Below are 23,476 nucleotides of genomic sequence, written 5' to 3' on the forward strand. Positions count from 1 at the left end.
CTTCACTTTCCTGTGATCCCTGAGGTTTACTGTCAATCATTTCCTTCCCAGAACCCACCCTTGGGCACAATCGGTCAGTTCTTCTGGCTTCCAGTGCAGCATGTATCAAGTGGTAAACTGTGCACAGGAGGAGGACAGGAAGCAGGAGGATCGGCACTGTGTGGTTGGTCTAGGACTGTCCGGGAGGCTGCTTTGTTTTTGTTTTATGATTGGTTCTCTTTTGCCGAAGGGCCAGGCAAGGGTCAGGTCGTGATAATCTGTCTAGCACTTGGCAAAATCCTAGGTGCATCACAGATGTTCCATAGATGTCCGCTTAAGTAAATGAATTTTACCTGGATGAACTAGGGCATGGGGGAGGCACTGGGAAGAGAGGCACCTACCGCTTCCTTTTGGATGGTGTTGGAGGTAGCAAAGCATTTCTAACTCCGGTTATGCTTAGGGCCAAAAGAGCAGAGACAAGTGACACTCTGACTCCATTTTCAGTCAATATTCTTGTTTTCCCTGGGTGAAGAAGGGCTGATTTTGGTGAGAGGCTATTTCTAGGAGGATTTTCCGGATGAAACTTAACCTTAGGTCTGCACGGGACTTTTCAGGGTTCTTTAGCTGACTGTTTTTTGTATTTTGCTGTGAGGTAGGTCAGGTTGGTATTTTATTTGCTCAGAGGAAGGTTGGGGCATAGAGATCACTGATTTGGCCAACAGGGTAACATTCTTAAAAGAATACGGATTATGGAAGTAGACTTGGGTTCATCATCTGGCTGTCCTCCTTGCCAGCTGTGTGACCTTTGGAGGTCAAAGGTCCCAATCCCATAATGTTATTGTGAAGGCTGAGTAGAATAGTAGTGATAGCTACTGTTGGTTGTGACTTATGCGCAGGGCTTTCTGTTAATAAGCCCCTTATATCTCCTGGGATTACCATAGTTTATGGAAGAGAAAGCCTCAGAGAGGTAATTTGTTTTAAGAAAAAGTAAGTGGTAGATCTGGGATTCTTAGAGAAAGCATGTATGTTATATATATATTATTAATTATTTAATATATTGTCTGTAGTACAGTAATGCTCCACTGGGGTTGTTACTGGTCTGTGTATAATCAGAACTCCTCACTTTGTAAAAATGCTTAAGAGTTTCCGGGAAGGTGATTCTACACAATGGGAAGAATCCTGAACAGACAGTCAGGAGACTCAAGTCCTTACCTTTACTGAGTTGCTAGAGAAACCACAGTATTTACCTCTGAGTCTCAGTTTGCTCATTTTTAAAATAAGGGGATTGGGCCAAATGGGTGGTTTTATTATAAATCAAAGCAGTGGAACTCTTTATTGTCATATGGGGGAACCCAGTATGTTAAGAAACTAATAGGAGTTGCTTTGGTTGATGAAGTGAATGAAGGAGCCTGAAGCTTGGCCTGCTCAGATCGTCTCCCTTGTTGTCTTTGCCCTGGATGACCTCTGAGGGGATTCCCTGAGCCTAGTTGGAAAACCAGTGGACTAAATGATCTCTGAACTATATTTTGGCTCTGAAATCCCATTCTGAGGAGTGGAAGAAGATCCAGATTTTCTTTTTCCCCTTCTTTCCAACACGTGGTCCAATAACTAGAGCTCGAAAGCCTATGAATGATGTGGGTTTTTTGGTATTAGGCCCCATTTCCATGCATAGACCTGAAAGCCAGAAGGGGCAGAGTTCGAGCAGGGAAAAGCGCCCAGAGGGAGACACTGCAGGTGGCCCCGGGCTTGGGATGAGGTCATTCAGAGCATCACCGCAGGACCTGATACCCCTGCGGCTGTATCTGCTCTTGGCAATTGTTTTTGCCTTTGTAGTCCGGGAGTAGCCTGTTGACATCATTTTTATTATTTTGTGTTAATGGTTAGTGGCAAAGGGCTAAGTCATTTAATAATTGGGGGGCTCCTTCAGCCATTCATTCATCAAATTTTAAGCATTAATTATGTGCTAGGCTTCCTGCTGGGTACTCAGGATACCGTTTGAATAAGGAACAAGTTGGAGAGACAGAAGGGGTCGATACCACTTGAATACCGCATTGTGTGCTGTGATGGGACCAGTACAGCACACTCGCTGGAAGAGCGAGGAGAGGCCCCGATCCAGGCCTGCGATTTGCAGAGGGAGGTGCTCCAGGAGCTTCCAGGAGGAGGTGTTGTTTAAGGTGGGATTTGGAGACACGGGAGAGATGACCAGTCAAGCTAGTAAAGGCCCGAAGGGGAGGGAGGGCGAGGTTTGTGGGCTGCAGGAGTCACACGACCTTTGGAGAGGAGGCGCAGGGCCAGATCCTTCGGGGCTTCCCAGGCTTCCTTTGGGGACTTTGGTCTTTATCCCCAGAGCAGCAAGGACCTTGAAAGGGTTTTGAGTAGCGACGTGTAAGAGCTCCTTCTCTTCGCGTCACCAGCAAGTATTTTCTGGGTAGTTATTGGGCTTATCTTTTTCAGTTCTTGTGCTGTGCTGGCTAGTTCCTGTCCGAGTTTTGACCAGAACATGTAAAACTGGAACTAAAAGCAAAACGAATAAACAAGCACTAGGATTCCTGGATTCTGCTAATTCAAAATTAGAATTTGTAGATGGGCTGTACTAAAAGTAACATTTCTCTCTTCTGGAAAAGGAAATTTGTTTATGAAAACGATAGTGTAAGTGAGAGTTGCTGAGGGAGATGTTTCAGTTTGGGGTAAGCTGTTTTTCTGTTTTGTTTTTTAAACAGCTTTATTGAGATCTAATTTACATATCAAAGTTCATCTCTTTAAAGTGTACAATTTAATGGCTTTCTAGCATATTTATGAGGATGAGCTGATTCAACGTACTTAGTAGAAACATCATGTATCATTTGTTTTCTAGTAAGTTATGCCAGTACAGAACCTTTTAAAAATTAGTATGGCCCATATTTATTCAGCTCCCATTTCCTTCACCCTGTGTGTACACTGGTCAGGTGTTTTGTTTTGTGTTTTTACTGGACTTCTAGGCAAAAGGCCAAAAACGAGTGGCACTTGAAGTAGGAAAAGTAGATGGGAAGAAGGGAAAAGGTTTTTTTTTTATAAAAATATATAAATAAAAATATAAAAATATATAAAAAAATAAAAAATATATTAAAAAATAAAAAGTTCTTTAAAAATATATATATAAATATATAAATTTTTTTAAAAAGTTCCATTTTTGAGAGTGAGAAAGCACATAATCTGGAAAGAGAAAGGAGACCAAAAGAAGCAGAGAGAAGCAACAGCAGAGAGATGGACCCAGGAAGCAGAGTGTTGGAGAGGGAGGGTCAGCCAGGGGGAGGGCAGTGTCCCGGAGGCAGGGAGGCCCCGTACCTCTAGCACCTTCGCTGCCTTGCCAGCTTTTTTTAGGACTGTGCATGGGCTCCATCTGGTGGCTGGTCGCTTACGGTGTGGCCAGGGAGCAGGGTCTTGGGGTGGGATACGAGTGGCTTTTGGCATTCCCTCAAGTCTTTCTCTTTGGTCCTGGGTTTTCTTGTGGGATCACTGTTGAGTCAGTCCTTCGCTTCTGAGTGGTAGCTGCTTTTCTGTTATGGCTCAGACCGTGTTCCCTCACTCCTTCTGCCTAGTTTTAAATCTAATCTCATCAGACCATCACCCCACACACACCCTTAGTGCTGCTGTCGCCTTCTGACGCCCCAACCCCCGAAGTGCCTCTGAGTTCTCAGTGACTTTAGCTTCTTCTTTAATGTCACTCTTTCTAGCTCTGGTCCTGTTAATTTGTGATGCTTTCAAGGTACAGTTCTGTGGTCTTTGCAGTGCCTTTGCCTCTCGGTTATTTCTCTCTTCCAGGGATCTTCCTAGCCCGTCCCTGTTCCCAGCAGTCCCATGATCATGGTCATCTATGACCAAGAACTTTAGGATTTTTATTTTTGTTTTTTTATTAAGACTCTCTTGGGTGGTGCCTGGGTGGCTCAGCTGGTTAAGCATCTGCTTTCAGCGCAGGTCTGGGATCGAGCCCCCGTCAGGTGCTTCTCCCTTTCCCCCTGCCTGCCACTTCCCCTTGCTTGTGTGTGCTTTTTCTCAAATAAATAAGATCTTAAAAAAGAAAAGGCTATCTTGGGGGGCACCTGGCCGGCTCAGTCGGTGAAGCATGCAACTCTTGACCTTGAGGTTGCAAGTTGGAGCCCCATGTGGCATAGAGATGACTTACAAAACCAAAATATTTTTAAAAAGGAAAAAGGCTATTTTAGAGTATTTTTTGGTTCACAGAAGAATTGACGGGAAGAGATTTCCCATATGCTTCTGGCCATCTGCCTTCCCCGTTACCAGTATTCCTCACCAGAGCGGTGTATGTTATGACCCACAAACCTACACTCACACGCTGTAATCGCCCCAAGTCTGGTTATGTTACAGTTCGCTCTTGCTGGAGCACATCCAGTGGGTTCGGACACATGCCTAATATGTGTCTACCGTTACCGTGTCCGGTAGAGTAGTGTCACTGCCCTAAACATCCTCTGCCACCTAGTCCTACCTTGGTTTTTGGCGTTCTCCATTACTGCAGCCCCTCGGTGATTTCAGCTCCTAGAGAGAGATCCCTCTCTAATGACCATCTCCTGTCTTTCAAGGTCACTGCTGCTAGTACCCCGACTCCAGTGGTCCTTCCATCCTTTGTTGGTACGTTCATTTCATCTGGTCCGATGGCATTTTCACTGTTCGTCACGTGTTCTCGTCCCTCTTTACTGAACGAGCGTGCGTTCTCTTGCCCGCACCTGCAATTCTCTGGCCTTCTCTTGCTTTGTTATATTCATGGAGCTCCAGCAGGGTTCCATCCAGCTCGGCCTCCTCTGTGCCTTCCTCTGGTCGGCTGAGTAAGAAACGGAAATACAGCCTTGCCAATGGGATTCACTTTAAATCCTAACCATGAATTTAAGTGGGCCCTTAATGCTGCCTGGCCGTCGCGCACTGTTTCCCGCTCCCCTGGCTCACCAGATCTGAAACTGGTGATACTTCTTCCCCCATTGCCACTTTGAGATGATGACCTTGCTTTCTTCATCAGTGAAGAGAACCTGGCTGGACTCCTACCACCACACCTGCCTTCCCACCTGCGCATGAGCACACGCACGCGTCCCCTGCCTTCCTGCCTGTCAGCACGCATGCGCTGTTCTCCAGCGGAGCTGCTGGTACCTAATGCCGCGGCCCCGTTTGCTCTCTCCTACCCAAGAACGATGCTCTAGAACGTTTCCGCCTGTCTTTCAGAACTTGTTCAACTTTCTCTTTTTTCCTGGATCATACTCTTTATCAATTTGCCAGCATACTTTTTGTTCCATCTTAAAACAAAAGAAATCCAAAAAAGCCTAAATACCACTTTTTCTGTCAGTGGCCTCCCTGCCTATTTGCTCTGCTTATTTATTTACATATTCAATTTTATTTTTACTTGCTCTGCTTTTAACAGAATTCAGAAATCATCTAATATTTGTTTTCTCCAATTCATCACCTTATTGTGTCTCTTAACCTCGTTCTGATAGAACTTTCACTTTCATCGCTTCACAGTGCTGCTCTTGGCAGGGGGACTTCCAAGTTGGGAAATTCTGGTCTGGTCGTGGCTTCATTTCACTTGAGCCATTAGCTTCGCTCAACAGAACTGAGCACCCTTCTTCCTTGAAAGGCTTCCTTTGCTGGGTCTCCGTGGTCCTGTACTCTCTCCAGCGTTCCTTCACCTCACAGCTTTGTCCTGGGTCTTTGCTGCTTTCTCTGCATTTCCACCCGTAAAAAATATTGGCCACCTTGGGGCTAAGACTTCTGACTTCTTGATTTCTCTGTGTTCACTCATTCCTTGACAGTCTCACCAGCTCACGGCTTTCTCAGCCATCCATTCGTTGCTGACTCACAGATGGATACAGTCACCCCACTCTCTCCTGAAATCCAGCCCCGTATATTCCGACAGCCTTTGAATGTCCCCATTTGGATGACTAATTCATATTTCATAAATAATATGTCCCAAACCAAATTCCTCATCTTCCTTCTCAGACTGCTCCATCCAGTCATCCCTGTTTGAATTGATAACAACTCAGTCCTACAAAATTAGACTAAAACCCTTGGAGTCTCATTCTTTTTTTTCTTTTTAAGAGCTTTTATTTTATTTTTAAGACTTAATTATTTATTTAGAGAGAGCATGAGCAGGAGGGGCTGAGCGCGGAGACTGGCGCGAGGCTTGATCTCACAACCCTGAGGTCATGACCTGAATGGACTGATACCTAGAGTTGGATGCTCAACTGACTGCACACTTCCCCCCACCCCGCCCCAAGCGCGGGCCCTCAGAGTCATTCTTAATCCCCTTGTCTCACACCTCACATGCAGCCTAAGAGCAGGTGCTGAGATTCTCCTTTCCTTTAAAGTGACCGGAGTTGGACCACTTCTTACCATGTGTGTGGCTGCCGTCCTGGGCCAGGCCACAGCTGCCTTTTGCCTGGATTACTGTTCTCACCCTTAACCGCTGTGGTCTGTTTTGAGCACAGCAGTCATGTCGATCTGTATCTTGTTTCACAGGTCATCTATCTCTGTTTTTTGTTATTGAGGTGTAACATAGGATATACGAACCTTAAGTTATATAGCTTGATGGCAGGAATCTGCCATCCCTAATAACCCTTCTAGTCATGGTCTCCCCAGAGGTAGCCACGATCACCATGGATTAGTTTTTGCCTGCTTTTCAACTACGTGTAAGTGAAATGATATAGTCCAGTTTAATCCCTTTAAAGCCACGTCAGAATATGTTACTCTTCTGCTCAGAAGATGGACGGGTCTCCATTTCATAGATGAGAAATCAGAGTCCTCCCTGGGGGCCTACAAGGTATATGGTCGTATTCATATGATCTGTTTCCTTCTTGTGTGAATTCTGGGATATTACATCTTTCAAGAAATTGGTCCATTTCATCTAGGTTATAACATTTGTGGGTATACAGTTATTAATAATCCTTTATTATCCTTTTACTATCCATGGGATCTGTAGTGCTGTCCCCTCTTTAACTGCTGGTATTAATAATTTATGGTGGTTTTTTTTTTTCCCTTCATTAGCCTGGCTAGAGGCTTACTGATTTTGTTGATCTCTTCAAAGAACCAGTTGATTACTGCTTCAATTTGACTTTTCTTTAGTTTACTTTTTTTTTTTTTTAAAGATTTTATTTATTTACTTGTCAGAGAGAAAGCGGCATGCACAGGCAGGGGAAGTGGCAGGCAGAGCAGGCAGAGGGAGAAGCAGGCTCCCAGCTGAGCAAGGAGCCCGATGTGGGACTTGATCCCAGGATCCTGGGATCATGACCTGAGCTGAAGGCAGACACTCAACAGACTGAGCCACCCAGGCGTTCCTACTTTTTTTTTTTTTTTTAATAGATTTTATTTATTTGACAGAGAGAGACAGTGAGAGAGGGAATACAAGCAGGGGGAATAGGAGAAGGAGAAGCAGACTTCTCACTGAGCAGGGAGCCCGACGTTTGGCTTGATCCCAGGACCCCGGAATCATGATCTGAGCCAAAGGCAGGTGCTTAACTGACCGAGCCACCCAGGCGCCCCACTCTTCCGTTTACTTTGGTTTTAATTTGCTTTTCTTTTTCTGTTTGCTGAGGATGGAAGCTTAGCTTATTGCTTGTAGATCTTTTTTCTTTCCTGATATGTGCATGCCTCAAAACATTGCTTTTGGTATACCCCACAAATCTTGGTAAAAGTTGTATTTTCATTCAGTTCAAAATATTTAAAATTTCTCAAGATTTCTTCTTTGACCCATGTATTATTTAGAAATGTATTGTTTAATCTGCAAATATTTGGGTATTTTTCAGCTGGCTTTCTGGTACTGATTTCTAGCTTAATTCCACGGTGGTCTGATAGTACACAGGATATCATTTCTGTTCTGCTCAAGTTGTTAATTGTGTTTTATGGCCCAGAATGTGGTCTCTCTTGGTGAATGTTCCATCTGAACTTAAGAATGTGTACTCTGCTGTTGTTGGAGGAAATAGTCTACACATGTTTATCATAGCCAGTTGATTGATGGTGGTGTTGACTTCAGCTATGTCCCTGCTTATCTTCTGCCTGCTGGGTCTGTCTATTTCTGACAGGGGAGTGCCGAAGGCTCCAGCTGTAGTAGTGGATTCATCTGTTTCTCTTTGCAATTCTGTAAGTTCATGCCTCACCTATTTTGATGCTCCGTTGTTAGGTGCATATACATTAAGGATTGTTATGGCTTCTTGGAAAATTTAGACTCCTTTATCATGGTGTTTTTACCCCTGATAAATTCACTAGCTCTAAAATCTGCTCTCTGAAATTAATGAAGCCACTCCAACTGCCTTTGGATTAGTTAGCATGGCAGATCCTTCTCCATCCCTTTACTTTTAATCATTAATCAATTACAATCAATACTTTAATCATGATTTTTTTAAAAAGATTAGTTTATTTTAGAGACCCTGAGATTATGAACTGAGCTGAAATCAAGAGTCACATGCTTAACCTACTGAGCAACCCAGCAGCCCCTAGTCATTATGTATCTTTATTAAAATTTTAAGTGGATAAGCGGGGCGCCTGGGTGGCTCAGTGGGTTAAAGCCGCTGCCTTCGGCTCAGGTCATGATCTCGGGGTCCTGGGATCGAGCCCAACATTGGGCTCTCTGCTCAGCGGGGAGCCTGCTTCCCCCTCTCTCTCTTCCTGCCTCTCTGCCTACTTGTGATCTCTCTGTCAAATGAATGAATAAAATCTTAAAAAAAAAAAAATTTAAGTGGGTAAGCACTAAGTAGGGCATATATTGTTGAATCACTGTATCATACACTTGAAACTAATATAATGCTGTACACTAATTATACTGGAATTAAAAGAAATTGTTGGGGCACCTGGGTGGCTCAGTCGGTGGAGTGTATGACTATTGCTGATCTTGGGGTTGTGAGTTAGAGTCCCACCTTAGGTGCTGAGATTACTTAAAGATAAAATCTTTAAAAAAATTTTAAAGTAGTTTTTTGTAAATGTACAGTTGGGTCCTGATTTTTTTTATCCACTCTGACCAATTCTTTTTTATAATTGGTATATTTTGACTGTTGATGTTTAAAGTGATTATATGCTCTTTGTTTTTGTTCCCTTTTGTCTTTTTTCCTGCCTTTTGTGGCTTTAGTTGAGCATTTTTATGGATCCAGATTCTGTCCTTAGCATATCAATTAAACATTTTTTTTAAGTGTTTGACCTTCAGTTTGCAATGTGCATTTATAAGTAGTACGAGTATCTTATAATTATTTCTACTTCCTCTTGGGTCCCTTTCGCTGCTTTATTAATTTTATTTATACATAAGCTGTAACCATTGAATACATTGTTGCTGTTATTTTTTTTTTAAGATTTTATTTATTTTTGAGAGAGACAGCAAAAGAGCACACAAGCAGGGGGAACAGCAGAGGGAGAGGGAGAAGCAGGGAGCCCCATGTGGGGCTTGATCCCAGGACCCTGGGATCATAACCTAAGCCGAAGGCAGGTGCCTAACTGACTGAGCCACCCAGGTGCCCTCATGGTTGCTCTTATTTTCTACAAACTGTTACCTGTTAGATCAATTAAGAGTAGGAAAAATTAAAAGTGCTATTTTACTTTCACTTTAATGTTCTCTCCCTTTCTTTATGTGATCTGAATTTTTAATTTAACTGAAGAACTCTTTTAACATTTCTGGCAAGGCAGGTCTACTGGCAGCGGATCTCAGTTTTTATTTGTGTGAGGTCTTTATTTTTTTCTTCATCTTTGAAGTGGTATAAAAATTTTTTTTTCCACATTTGTAGGGTACAGAATTGTAGATTGGTGGTGGTCTTTTTCTCTCTCAACATTGTGAGAATTTTATTCCACTCTCCTCTGGCTTGCATGACTTCTGGGAAGTCAGATGTAATGCTTGTCTTTATTCCTCTATAGATAAGGTGGTTTTTTCCCCCTTGGCTTCTTTCAGGATTTTTCTTTGTCTTTGATATTATGCAGTGTGAATTTGCTATGTCCAGGTGTTGATTTTTGTTTTTCTTTTTGACATTTATCCTGCTTGGTGTTATTTGGAAATTCTCAGTCATTATTGCCTCAAATTTTTTCTTCTTCTGTTATTCCCATTTAATGTTATAAATTTTGTAGTTGTCCTACACTTATTGGATGTTCTGGGTTTTTGTTGTTGTTGTTAAGTAATTTTTCTCTTTACTTTACAGGTTTGGAAGTTTCTATTGACATACCCTCAAGCCCAGAGGTTCTTTACCCAGCTATGTTAGTGTACTAATGAGATAATCAAAGGCATTCTTCGTTCGTTACAGTGTTTTTGATTTCTAATATTTGATTCCTAGAATTTCCATTTCTGTTCTTATATGAGGTCTACTTTTTCCATTAGAGCCCTTAGTGTATTAATCATTGTTTTAAGTTTTTGGGAATTCCAAAATCTCTGCCATATCTGAGTCTGGTTCTGATGCTTGCTGTGTTTCTTCAAACTGTGTTTTTTGCCTTTTAGTATGCCTTGTAATTTTTTGATGAAAGCAGGACATGATGTCCTGGATAAAAATGACTGAGGTAAGTAGGCCTTTACTGATGGTCCTCTCCCCTTCTCCCCTCAAACTCTCATGCCCCTTAGGTGGTATAGGATGGCTAGAAGGAGCCGGAGTTGGGTATTTCCTTTCCCCCAGGCTCTGGTTTCAAAATACTTGTTTTAATCCTCCCCTGCTGGGTGCACAAGGGAGTTTCCTCTCATCCTCACTGCGAGAGCCTTGTACGGCTTCTGGAGGTAAAGCTCATAAAGTGGGCTGTGCTGCGTTCCCCTCAAGACTGAGACTCCCTCTCGCTCTTAGCTTGCGGAGCTGTCTTCACTGAGCTTCCAGCAAGTTGTCAGTTGTAGTTTAGGTTTGCCAGCTCTTGTGCCAGTTCCCGTGGGCACTCGTGAATTTCTGTTGTGTTAAATTATGACTCCCTGCGTCCACTTGTCTAAGTTTTGGATCAGTGGTTTTTGTGACCTCATTTCTCTCATGGATCTAAGAAGAGTTGTGAATTTTCAGTCTGTTCTGCTTTTTATATGTTAAGACACAGTGATGACTTCCTTACATGCTGGGCTAGAAACCGGAGGTCTGCCCTACCTTCTCTATGCTTTTTACTGCCTTAAGATTTTTTTTTTTTATTGTGGCAAAAATGTGTAACATAAAATCTATCATATTCACCATTTATAGTTCAGTAGTGTTAAGTATATATTCACATTGTTGTACAGACCAATCTCTGGAACATTTTTTATCTTGCATGACTGAAATTCCGTACTTGTTAAATAACAGTCCCATTTCCACCTCCCCCAGCCTATGGCAATTACCATTCTGCTGCGTTTATGTGAACTGGAATATTCTAGATACGTCATGAGTGAAATCATACAGTATTTGTCTTTTGTGATTGAATTGTTTCACTTAGCACAGTGTCCTCAAGCTTGATCCTGGTTGTACCAGGTAACAGAATCGCCTTTTTTAAGACGAATATTTCACTGTAGCATGTGCTACATTTTGTGTTTCCATCCATCCTCTGAGGGACACTTTGGGTTGCCTCCACTTCTTTGCCATTGTAAATAGTGCTTTCATGAACACAGGCATTCAGATAGCTCTTCAAGATCCTGTTTTGAATTTTTTTATACTTCTACCCGGAAGTGAAATTGCTGGGCCATATGGTAATTCTTTCTTTAATCTTTTGAGGAGCTGCCATGCTGTTTTCCAAGAAGTTTTACCATTTTATTTTTGCACCAGTAGTGTACAAGGATTCCAGTTTCTCCATATTCTCACCAACACTGGTTTGGGGTAGCAGCCGTCCTGATGGGTATGAAGGCACCTCCCATTGTGATTTTGATTTGCATTTCCCTAATGTCAGTGATGTTGAGTATCTTTTCATATGCTTGTAGGCCATATTATCTTTGGAGCAATGTCTTTTCAAGCCTTTTGCCCATCTTTAAATCATGTTACTTGTTTTTTGTTAAGTTGTAGGAGTTCTTTATATTCTGCTTACTAATGCCTTATCAGACATATGATTAATAGTTACTCTTAACAAGTTCTAAAGTTAGTTATAATTACTCTGTCCTCTTCCCTCAAACTACAACTTTTTAAGAACACTTGAATCCTGATTTCTTTTCTTGTGAGTTACATGTTACTACCCAGCTTTTTAGTTCAGTTCCACTTTGGTTTTATCCTGCCCTACCCCCTCCTATCCCCAGTTAATTTTTGTTTATTGTTTAACTGAACCAGTACTTGTGTGGGTTAATTTCTTTGCTTTCTGGGAGCGCCTGGGTGGCTCATTTGGTTAAGTGTCTGTCATCAGCCCAGGTCACGATCTCAGGGTCCTGGGATCCAGCCCTGAGTCGGACTCCCTGCTCAGCGGGGAGTCTGCTTCTTCCTCTCTGATTCCCCCACCCCCTACTGCTCACTCTCATGTGCTGTCTCTCTCAAATAAAATCTTAAAAAAAAAAACAAACTCTTTGCTTTCTGTTCCTTCTTGCATGTCATGCCTGCCTTAAGTGATCAATTTCTATATTCACTTTTTTTAAAGATTTTTTTTGAGAGGACATGTCCAAGAGCAGGGGGAGGGGCTGAGGGAGAGGGAGAAGCAGACTCCCTGTTTGAGCGTGGCACCCAAAGTGGGGCTTGATCCCCACGACCCTGAGATCACGACCTGAGCCAAAATAAAGAGTCCGACATGACACTTAATTGACTGAGCCGCCCAGGTGCCCCAGTTTCTATACTCTGAGTACATCCATAAATAGCTTTTTCAGTGAAGGTCTATTAATAATAAACACTTAGGTTTTTATTTTCCTTTTTTTTTGGTTCTGAAAGGGTTTCTTTTTTTTTTCTCTTTTTTAAAAAATATTTTATTTATTTGACAGACAGAGATCACAAGTAGGCAGAGAGGCAGGCAGAGAGAGAGGGGGAAGCAGGCTCCCTGCTGAGCAGAGAGCCCGATGTGGGGCTCGATCCCTGAGATCATGACCTGAGCCGAAGGCAGAGGTTTAACCCACTGAGCCACCCAGGTGCCCCATTCACTAATCTATTTGTTCCCTGAAGCTGTCATAGTTCTTAATAATCTTATGATTATTTACTGCTTTATTACCAAGAGGTTTCTACACATTATCTGGGAACAATAATGGGGAGAGATATGGTAAGGATCATTATACCCATTTTACAACTCAGTAAAACTGAAGCTGTTTACTTAGTGATTTGCAGAAACGTAAGGACAGTCCTGGGATTATGTAGGTGGCACACGGTAAAGATGAGAAATAAGGCATCCCTCTGTATGTTTGCCATGTGGCCACTGGCAGCATTCTTCATTAAGATTAAACTAGACAGTCACCTCAGTATTAGTCATTCCTGCAGGATTATTAAAATTCATTCAACACATTTGAGCACCTGCTATGTTCTAGGCACAAGAATTAAAACAACGGGGGGCTGAAGTACAGATGTTAGATCTGCTGCCTGACATGCTTTCTGCTTTTCCTTCTGTAGACTGATAATGGTCTCCAGCTGCCAAAGAAGGCTGTGGACACCAAGAGAAAGGTAACCATTTCTCGTCCCCTCGAGTGGAACTGGATGCCTCTCGGAGCGCACAGCAGCTGGCAGCAGGCATGGCTGAACTTACAAGCTACAAGGATACCGCCTCCAGCCGCCACCTGCGGTTTAAGTTACAGAGTCTAAGCCGCCGTCTCGATGAGCTGGAGGAAGCCACCAAAAACCTCCAGAAAGCAGAGGATGAGCTCCTGGACCTCCAGGACAAGGTGATTCAGGCAGAAGGCAGCAACTCCAGCATGTTGGCGGAGATCGAAGTGCTGCGCCAGCGAGTGCTGAGAATCGAGGGCAAAGATGAGGAAATCAAGAGAGCGGAGGACCTGTGTCGGCTGATGAAGGAGAAGCTGGAAGAGGAAGAAAACCTCACCCGGGAGCTGAAGTCTGAGATCGAGCGGCTTCAGAAACGAATGGCCGAGCTGGAGAAGCTGGAGGAGGCCTTCGGCAGGAGCAAGAATGACTGCACCCAGCTCTGTCTGAGTCTGAATGAGGAGAGGAACCTGACGAAGAAGATCTCCTCCGAGCTGGAAATGCTCAGGGTCAAAGTGAAAGAACTGGAATGTTCCGAGGACCGCCTGGATAAAACGGAGCAGAACTTAGTGTCAGAGTTAGAAAAGCTGAAGTCGTTGACTCTGAGCTTTGTGAGTGAGAGAAAATACTTGAATGAAAAGGAGAAAGAAAATGAGAAGCTGATTAGAGAGCTCACCCAGAAACTGGAGCAGAACAAAAAAATGAACCGAGATTATACCAGGAACGCGTCTAATCTTCTGGAAAGGAACGACCTGCGGATTGAGGACGGGATCTGCTCCACGCTGGCGTGCAAAGAATCGAGGAGGAAGGGCGCTCTGGACTATCTAAAGCAGGTAGAGAACGAAACCAGAAACAAATCCGAAAACGAGAAGAACCGAAATCAGGAAGACAACAAAGTGAAAGACCTTAACCAAGAGATTGAGAAACTCAAGACACAAATCAAACATTTTGAATTTTTGGAAGAAGAGCTTAAGAAAATGAGGGCCAAAAATAACGATCTTCAGGATAATTACCTAAGTGAACAAAATAAGAACAAACTCTTAGCCAGCCAGCTGGAGGAGATAAAGCTACAAATCAAGAAACAGAAAGAGTTAGAGAACGGGGAGCTGGAAGGGGACGAGGCTTTCCTGTCCAGCAAAGGCAGGCACGAGAGGACTAAGTTGAGAGGCCACGGGACTGAGGCACCTGCGTCCAAGCACACGGCCCGGGAACTGTCCCCTCAGCACAAGCGGGAGAGGCATCGCAACAGGGAGTTTGCTCTCAACAATGACAACTATTCTCTGGGCAACAGGCAGGTCTCCTCTCCTAGTTTCACCAACAGGAGGGCCGCCAAAGCTTCCAACGTGGGGGCGGCTGCAGACAGTGGGACTCAGGAGACGCGGAGGACGGAGGAGCGATACGCGTCGGGCTCTTCTCAGAGTGAAGGCAGGAAGGCCAGGGAGCAGCCGTCGGTGCTGAGCCGCTACCCGCCCGCGGCGCAGGAGCACAGCAAGGTTTGGAAGGGCGCTCCCAAGCCAGGAACGGAGAGTGGGTTGAAGGGAAAAGTGGAGAAGACAACACGAACGTTTAGTGACAATACCGCCCATGGGTCTGTTCCCAGTGACGTACTGGGTAGAGGTGACAAGGCTTCTGACACCTCCGCGGAGGCCCCCTTTGGCAAGAGGGGGCAGGTACCCGGCAACGGAAGTCCGTTAAATCAGGCTGCAGACTGCGGCAGTCCTAAGGGGATTGGATCCCTGGCCTCATCTCGGAGATCTTCCTCAGAAGGGCTCTGCAAGGGCAAAAAGGCTGCCAGTGGCCCAGAGGCTGATAGCATTTCCCCAAATTCTAAGCCTCCACTCTTATCAAAATATCCCTATAGTTCCAGAAGCCAAGAAAATATCCTTCAGGGCTTTTCAACCCCAAATAAAGAAGGCATCGATCAACCCGTGGCCGTTGTGATGGAAGACAGCAGTCAGCACGAGGCCCTGAGGTGCCGAATCATCAAATCCGGTGGCAGAGAGAAGGCGGACTCCGATGATGATGGGGATGCGGCCTCTCTGGTTACTGCCAAGTTGGTAAACACAACCATCACTCCGGAGCCAGAGCCCAAACACCAACCCAGCTCGAGGGAAAAAGCCAAATCGCGAGGACTTAGAACCTCCCTGTTTGAGAATGATAAAGATGTCGGGACAGAAAATGAATCCGTGAAGCCTGTCAGAGCCTCCACCAATGCTGTCGAGTTCCCAGATGCCAACGGTGCCGGGGTCAAAAGCCAACGACCCTTCAGCCCCAGGGAGGCCTTGCGGTCCAGAGCCATCATCAAACCTGTCATCATTGATAAGGATGTGAAAAAAATTATGGGAGGATCTGGAACCGAGGCCGCCACGGAGAAGCAGAAATCCACCTCCAAACCAGGCCCCAACAAGGTGACGAGCAGCATAACCATTTACCCCTCTGACAGCAGCAGCCCTCGATCCAGCCCGGGCGAGGCCCCCCGGGAGAGGCACACGTCCACCAGCAACATCCAGGTTGGGCCGGCAGAGCTCACGGCGGTCAGCAACCACGTCAGCTCCCCCTTCGAGCTCTCCATTCACAAACACGACATCGCCCTGCAGTTCACGGAAGCCGAAAGGACGGCAGATGGGCCCCCGAAGAACAGGCCAGAAACCGTGGTCTCGCGGAGCAGCATCATAATCAAGCCATCGGATCCGTCGGAGAGAAACAGCCATGCACCCCCAGCGGAGACAATCAGGTGGAAAAGCCATAGCGCCCCTTCCGAAGCGGGCTCTGCGGACGCCAGACACGTCACGGTGCGCAACGCCTGGAGGAGCAGGCGGGACTTGAACCCCTCAGAGGACCCCCCAGCCCGAGTAGGGAGAAACGTGGAAGCTGCCAATGCCTACACCCAGAGGGCCGCCACGGACTGCTCGGACCTCGGACAGCCCGGGTTGTACGTCTGTGAGCAGGGCGCTCAAAGGGCAGGAAATTCAGGGGACGCCCCCGAGCTCACCTCCAGAAGGACCCAGAGTAGCCTCACCGTGTCTGAGGTGCTCAGTCGTCGGAACCGGGTGGGAGATGCTGCCGCCGCGGCAGCCTGGAACCACGCGGCAGGCACGGTGAGCCCCCCCCACCCCCCACCCCCGCTTTGCCTCCCCCCTCCCCGGCCCGTGCCGTTCTCCCTCCCCTCCTTGCACTTTCCTTTTCTCTGGCCAGTGTGACTCGGGATTATGGGGCTGGGAGATACGGGCGAGAGCTGGGTTGCTCGGAGAACTGCTGAGCACCGGGTGGGTTTGGCCTTGAAGAAGGAGTAAGTACGTTGAAGAAGGTATTTCGGCAGGGAGCAGCCTCCGTTTCCCAAACCCTTTTCCCAGTTTGTCTCTTCTGTACATGAAGGCCGCACAAAAGGAAAAGATCTGGCCTCCGTCCCCCGGGTTGGCCAGAGGAGCCACAGGAACTCCCCTTAAAGCCCCACAGAGCGGCACCTAGAAGCACAGGAAGCCGCGGCCGGAGAGGAGAGCCGGGGAGAGGGTCTCCCCGGCGGAGCTCGGCCGGCTGCTGGCTCGTGGGGCCCGAGAGCGCGGGCTTTTCCGGGTGCCCACGGGTCACTCTCTTTTGCCCCAGACACGCGTCTAAGTCATCGTGTCCTCCGTCTGGAGGGCAGGGCTGGTACGGTAGGCTCATTCCAGGAGCGAGAAATCACAACCGCCGCCTCATGTGAGGGTCAGAGCGTCGGGGCAGTGAAGGGGCAGCGTCTGCGAGGGTCTTGATACGGAGCCTGCGAGGATGCAGGACGTTTTGGACGCAGATGTTTCCTTTTTAGAAGGCAGGTGATGGTGCGTTAACTCGAAATGCCCTGTAAGTCCTCCCAGGGCACTCAGCGTCTGACATGGCACCTCCCCACCGTCTCAGTCTCTCCAGGAGCCCTGTGGGCAGGTATTAGCCCCATTTTTTAGATCTAGAAATGGAGGGTCAGAGACCCAAAGTGCCTCACCTCAGGCCACCCGAGTGAATTACTGTTAGAGCTAAGATGTGAATCGAAGATTCCTGATTCTGCATCCCGCACTTTCTACCCTGCCAACTTGAAACTTGCTCACTCAACTTGAGTTCTTTGATCTGCATTTGCTCGAAGGACCAATGAGAACATGAAAAGGCAGAATTTTGGTGCAAGAGGAGTGAAGGGGAGGGCGGGGAGTCTGTTTAGATCCCCGAAGCTTTGGATATCTGAGAGAGACTGAGGGATATGTACAGGACCCGAGAGGGAAGGGACCTGGCTTTTTGGTAGTTTATAGGTGGGAAGTAGGAGGAGCCTGACCTGGCTTCCTTTTCAGTGTACTTCTTTGCTCCCCAAGCAGGGAAATGGCTCACCCCAAGAAGCACGCAGCCTGTACATGCAGAACGCAAGGAGTGCGGGGCCCTGCTTATGGGGCTGGCCCCGTGCCCCCATCCCAGGCCCTGTCCTACCCTACAAGCCCCAGCAGCCTGGGGGTGTGGTCTCTCCTTGTTTCCAAGGAATGTTTAAATTGGCCTGTCCTGTGGTCTGTCTACACCCTGCTGGGCTGGAGAGGACCCCTGGGGTAGGGAATGAGCGTGTCTTGTCACTTGCTGTTGTCCTCCACAGCTCACTTCTGTCCTTCTTGGCACAGGACGACAGGGACGACTGCACACCCAGTGTCCACAGGCGACCGCACAACCCCCTGGAGCGGTGTGAGCTGCCTGCGAAGCCGGGGCCATCAGAATCGGGGCGAGCCCGGGCCGAGGAGCGGTTACGGCCAGCCCGGCCGTGCGCCGAGGACAACTGAGCCGGCTGGGTGAGGTCTGCTGTCTCCTCTGCTCCCGCTTCACTCTCCTGCCTTCCTGCCCTACGAAGGACGTGAGGCCCGTTAACCCGGCTAGACGTCAGGCCTTGGCTGGGAGATGACGGCAGACCAGGCTGTGGCTCAGGTCGTTTTGCCAACTGGCCAGAGGGGCTCAGAGACTACAAGCTGGACATAAGTCACGCAGGCCCAGCCTTCCCCGATGCATGAGTCCTCTCTCCTCGTCCCCGTCCCCAGGTCGCGTAGGCCCCGCTGGCCCCCAGATGGGGAAAGCTATAGAAAGCCCTCGTGTCCTCACCGCACAACAGCAGCCCAAGGCCCTTCTCTGCTCCTCGGTGGGGCAGAGGGCGCCCCTTCAGCGCGGCTAGTTTCTTAGTCTCCTCACCGCACCCCGTTCACTCCTTGTCTGCTCTAGGGGGCCCGAGTACCCGCTGAGACTCAGCAGCCATCGGCTCCACCGGGGGGCACCCACTCCTCTCCCCTTTGGCGTTCCTCAGACTTGGACAGCAGCAGAGGTCTGTGCTGCCTCTAAGGGACTGTGGGAGCAACCTTCAGGCTGGCGCTTCTCGGACACGGCCCCCTGGCTGACGATGGCCCCCTGGGGCGGAACACACGGGTACCCACCTCTTGGAATGATGTCATCCCTCCCCCTCCCCTGGCTCTTTGCTCACCTTCCACAGGCACCTGGAAGCACACAAGCCTCACGCATCTCCTTTCCTGGGCACCAATAATGCTGCTGGCACTGCCCGCCCCTCTCCCTCGGCTGGAGACTTCAGGCCAACTCTTTCATTTCCACCCTTCGGAATATTCCGGAACTAAACTGGGCCTGACCCAGTGTACTCTGCCTTCTAGGAAGTGCCCAGCAAGGGGGAAAGTGGGCAGGGAGAAGCGTCTCCCGTCACTCCACAAAGCAATATTTCCGTGAGAGGCATGGACTCGTTCCTCTTCCTTCGCGCCCCGGGGCGGAGGCGTTGCACTTTACCAGGCTGAGGCATTCCTACAGAAGCGGGCCCTTGGCTTCTGCAAACTGTCATTAGGACTTCACTGGAGGACAGGTCATACGAAATGCCTATCGAGGGCCCCAGGTTTGTACAATGCAAAATGCAGCAAAGCTTTCAGGAAGCCACACAAATAAACAATTGATTAGTTTTCTTATACCAGTCACGGGGCAGGGGGTGGGCGGGAGCGCGGCAGTTACAAAGAACCATATATTCTTGGCACGGCTTTTTGTGTAACACTCAGTTCGAAGAAGGGATCCCTTTTCAAAGGCTACTTGTAATGACGCAGACACTGTTCCTTCCTAGGGAAAGAGCATAACTAGGAGTCAGGAAAGCTTGAGTTTTCTTCACGGCTTTGTACTGTGTTGCTGTGTGACTTTGGGCAAGTCACTGTCCTCTTGGGGCCTCAGTTTCCTTATCTGTAAAATGAATTCTTTGAAATGGTCTCTAGGAGTCCTAAGTCTGGCATTCTGAGATTGTTCTGTTTACACTGTCCTGTGGGGGCTCATTCTGCTTCTGGAAGATAGCATCCAGATGAGTTCAGGGAAGGTGTCCTCCCTCCTGCCGTGTTTTCGTGGGCCTTGTCCTTTCCGCATCACGCGGATGGACTGCGCGAAGCTCGGCTGGCCTCGTTCTTCTGGTCTGTGAGAGGAGGGATTGGACCAGATGGGGATCAGATGGCTTCTGTGGCCCTTCTGGCGCCAGCCTTGCCCACGCGGCTCACAGCATCACTGGCTTTCGGGACCCCAGTCGGCCATCTCGTGTCGACTCGGCCTGCACTCGGTGGGAACCAGCGCTCATCACGCCCATGTCTGCCATCAGACCTGGCGACCCAGGAGACGGCGTGGGGCACACCTAGCTTCCTTTCGGGGGCAGGAAAGTTGTGCGCCGACTTCCATTTTCTGGAGTGTTGCCAGTCTAAGGGCATTGCCGTGTAGCTTCTCTCTCCACTATGCTGCCTCACGCTCAGTTCAAGACGCTCTTTTCAGAATCTCTTCCTGCTGCTGCTCCTGGGTCACTGGCTAGAAACTAGCTTACCCGAGGTTGCAACCTCTCCCCTGCAGCCTCCCTGCCATTCTTCTTCACTGGCTGGCAACCTTGAGTGTCCGAAGGAAATGGGCCTCTGCGGTGGTCAGCTGAGGTTACAGGAAATGAATTCTGCGGCTCTTCTCTGCTGGTGGAAACAAAAGGGTGCCAAGCCGTGCCTACAGAGATTTCGCCAATAATTCTCGTCTTTGGGCGTTGGAGCCCTGGATTCTGGTGCTGTAGCTCCTGGTGCCAAAGTCTGGATCTTTCCACATTGCAGCAGCATCAACACCTGCCACTCCCCAGAATGCTCTGTGGAAGAGGGACAGCTGTGGTGCCCTCTTGCTGGGGGCTGCTGTCTTAAAAATCTGAGTGCAATAGGGTTTGATTGTAACAATTATTTCAGGATAAATATTGTGTTTCCTTACTCTGCATACTTTCTAGAACCGTTATAAAATAGATTTTATTTTTAAGTGTCCTCAGCATTGCAGACGATGCCATTTATAATAGCAAACGAAGGCTGGAGGCTCAGTTCCTCTGGGTTTCAAGTGGCTGGCAAGGCTGGCTCTCAAATTCCAAAGTTCGAAGGCCCCTTTCTGGAAAGCAACCTGTGTGTGACCATCTGGACCTCACGGTCAGGGGTCCTGGAGGAAACTTTCACCAAATAGGGGAGACCTAGTAATTAAATAGCTGTCCGATCAACCAAACATCCCTGCTGTCCCAGCTGACAGACCCACTTTCAGGACAAGCCGCCGCCGCAGTGCGCCTCTAGCTCCAGCTCTTACTGGCCGGCGGCTAGCTGCGGGAGGGTTCCCGGGGCGCCTGTGCTCAGAGCTGCGTGGTTGGAGAAAGTATGTGAGGTGGCTGAACGCCAGAGGCCGCGCTCTCACCTCTCTGGCACTGAAACCACCCGAGGAAGCTGTAGGGGTGGCAGGCGAGGAAGCCGTGGCTGTTTCTCCTTTTGCCGGACAGTGAGCCAGCGCGGGCTGAAGGGGATCTGCAGTGGGGCCCGCCACTCCGGCCTCGGTCACTGGCAAGTCCGCACATAAATCCTCCCCCTCCTCTGTTGTCTAGGACCTGGGATCCTGGGGCAGCTTTAGTGCTGTACATGTGGTGGGTCAGTGGCAAGTGCTGCCCCTGCCCAGTAAGTAACAGGGACCCAGAGCCTCTGTGGATGTGGGATTTGTTACTCTGACAGGACTGCTTGGGAAGAGCTGCTTTTAGGGATTATCTTTTGACAACCCTGGGTGGGGCCCAGGGTTCTCCTCGAAGCCTCACAGCCAAGATCATAGGAAAGGGGCCCTATTTTCCTGCTGCTTCACAGCTCAGAACATGTACTGAAAGGAATGTATTTTTAAGAGAATAAAGTCTATTTTTTTGTATTTTAAAGATAGATTGGGAGGGCTGGGAGAGTAGCCCTCACAAAACTGTCGATGCATCAGAGACCCCCTCTGCTGGGGGGGCCTCGGTCTCTCAGTCCATATCTGCTCGTTCCGGCAGGCGCTCTGGCCTCAGCCCTGCCCCTTGGAGTCTAGGTGCAGCAGCTTCTACATTCCTGCTCCAAGCCTGGGACCAAGGAGGCCGGACCCTGTTGCTGGAAACCAGGGCAAAGCCATGAGCAGGGACTCAGGGCGCCTTGGGTGCATGTGTATAGCGGAAGCTGCCTGTCTGCACGTATCCTCGGGCTCGAATGCTGGCTGCTGGCTCTGCTGTTGGCTCTGTGGCACAATATGTAACCAATAAAGCTCCCTAGTTTCCATGTGCTCGTGTGTGAGTCCCTGGTGCCATTTTTGTCGTCACCTGAGTACAAGTGTTGTCTGGGCATTGGCACAGCTAGTGTATCTCACTGTATTTGATAAACCAACTAATCAGTGATGCTGCAAGGACAGGCGACATGCTGGGGCTTGGAAGAGGACACACCTAGCACCCACATAACTGGCCTGGCACACAGCAAACAGCTGCTGGGATTCTTAGTTTTAGGCTTGTCTGTCTCCACATGGAACAGTCCTCTATCTCGAGGTGCCTATGCCATTTATTTATAAAACATGTTTTAAAGCACCGAACGCTGGACCACCCACCTGAGGTAACAGTATGAGTGGCAGAGCTGTGCCTTGTTTTATTTTAAACACGGGTCGTAGTTCAAAGTCTGTATACTTTCCACCACTCGCCCTGGTCCTGGGGTACAGATTCCCCCGCCGCTGTTACTAGAAGACTAGGCTGGGAAAGCCCCCCTTATCTCCATCTTTATCCTTTTGTTAGCCCACCGGTGTAACAACCCTCAAACCTTACTAAGAATAAACCTCATTTAGGCTAATTATAAGGAAGAACTGACTGACACAAGTAAAAGCAAAAAGATAATGTACGTGCGTTTACAGTAACAGTGTTAGGAGCCCTTGAGAAGGAACAGTTACTGTGCCCTTCTAAAAACGTTTTTACCTTATATGACAAAAGGGACTTTGCAGACATGAGTAAGGATTTAGAAATGGGGAGATGATCTGGGTGGGCCTTAAATGAAATCACAAGTGTCCTTGTACGAGGGAGACAGGCCTGTAAAACAAGCACAGCAGGAACTGGAGTGATGTGCTCTGAAGAGGGAGGAAGGGGCCGAAAGAAGCTAAAAAGGCAAAGAAAACGGAATCTCCCCTCGGCGCCTGCTGTGGTCCTCTGCTAACAGCAGGAACAGGAGGAGACTGACAATGATCGCTACGTCCCCTAAACCTCGATCTTCTCCTTGAGTAACACTTCCTAAAACTTCTATGCCAGTGTGCTGGACAAGAGTGGAAAGTTAGCACAGACCCATGGAGGGAACGTGGGGAGTAAAGCCAGAATGGTCTCTCAGAGATCCACCCAAACTCTGTGCCTTGTTTTATTTTAAAAATTCAGAGTCTCCTCTGATTCCTTGGGCTTGACCTGTAGCTTCACACTCTTGGCGGAGTCACCCTATACATAATCCCAATGGGGAACGCCCTAGTTCCAAGGATCACAAAGCCCTTTGCTTCTGCGGGGCTCCCCTCAACCCTACCTTCAGACCTGGCCAAACCATCTGTTGCCTTTATATAAACATCCTCCTTATTTAAACATGGAGAAAACTGGCATTTCTAAAGGCACAGCACCCGTTATATAAATCTAAAGGGAAACAACGAAA

At 47.9% G+C, this 23,476-nt stretch overlaps 1 protein-coding gene across 1 annotated transcript in view; it reads left to right on the top strand.

Moving 5' to 3' along the window:
- LUZP1 (leucine zipper protein 1) overlaps positions 1 to 19,752 on the top strand; it is a 69,711-nt gene extending 49,959 nt beyond the window's left edge. The window contains exons 3-4 of the mRNA XM_080800927.1: positions 13,425 to 16,609; positions 18,137 to 19,752. Of these exons, the coding sequence (XP_080657053.1) occupies positions 13,544 to 16,609; positions 18,137 to 18,292 (3,222 nt within the window). The 5' untranslated portion in view covers positions 13,425 to 13,543 and the 3' untranslated portion in view covers positions 18,293 to 19,752. The remainder of the gene's footprint in view (positions 1 to 13,424; positions 16,610 to 18,136) is intronic.
- The last annotated feature ends 3,724 nt before the right edge of the window (positions 19,753 to 23,476 follow it).

The sequence above is a fragment of the Martes martes genome, assembly GCF_963455335.1.
Source record: "Martes martes genome assembly, chromosome: 4".
Lineage (NCBI taxonomy): Eukaryota > Metazoa > Chordata > Mammalia > Carnivora > Mustelidae > Martes > Martes martes.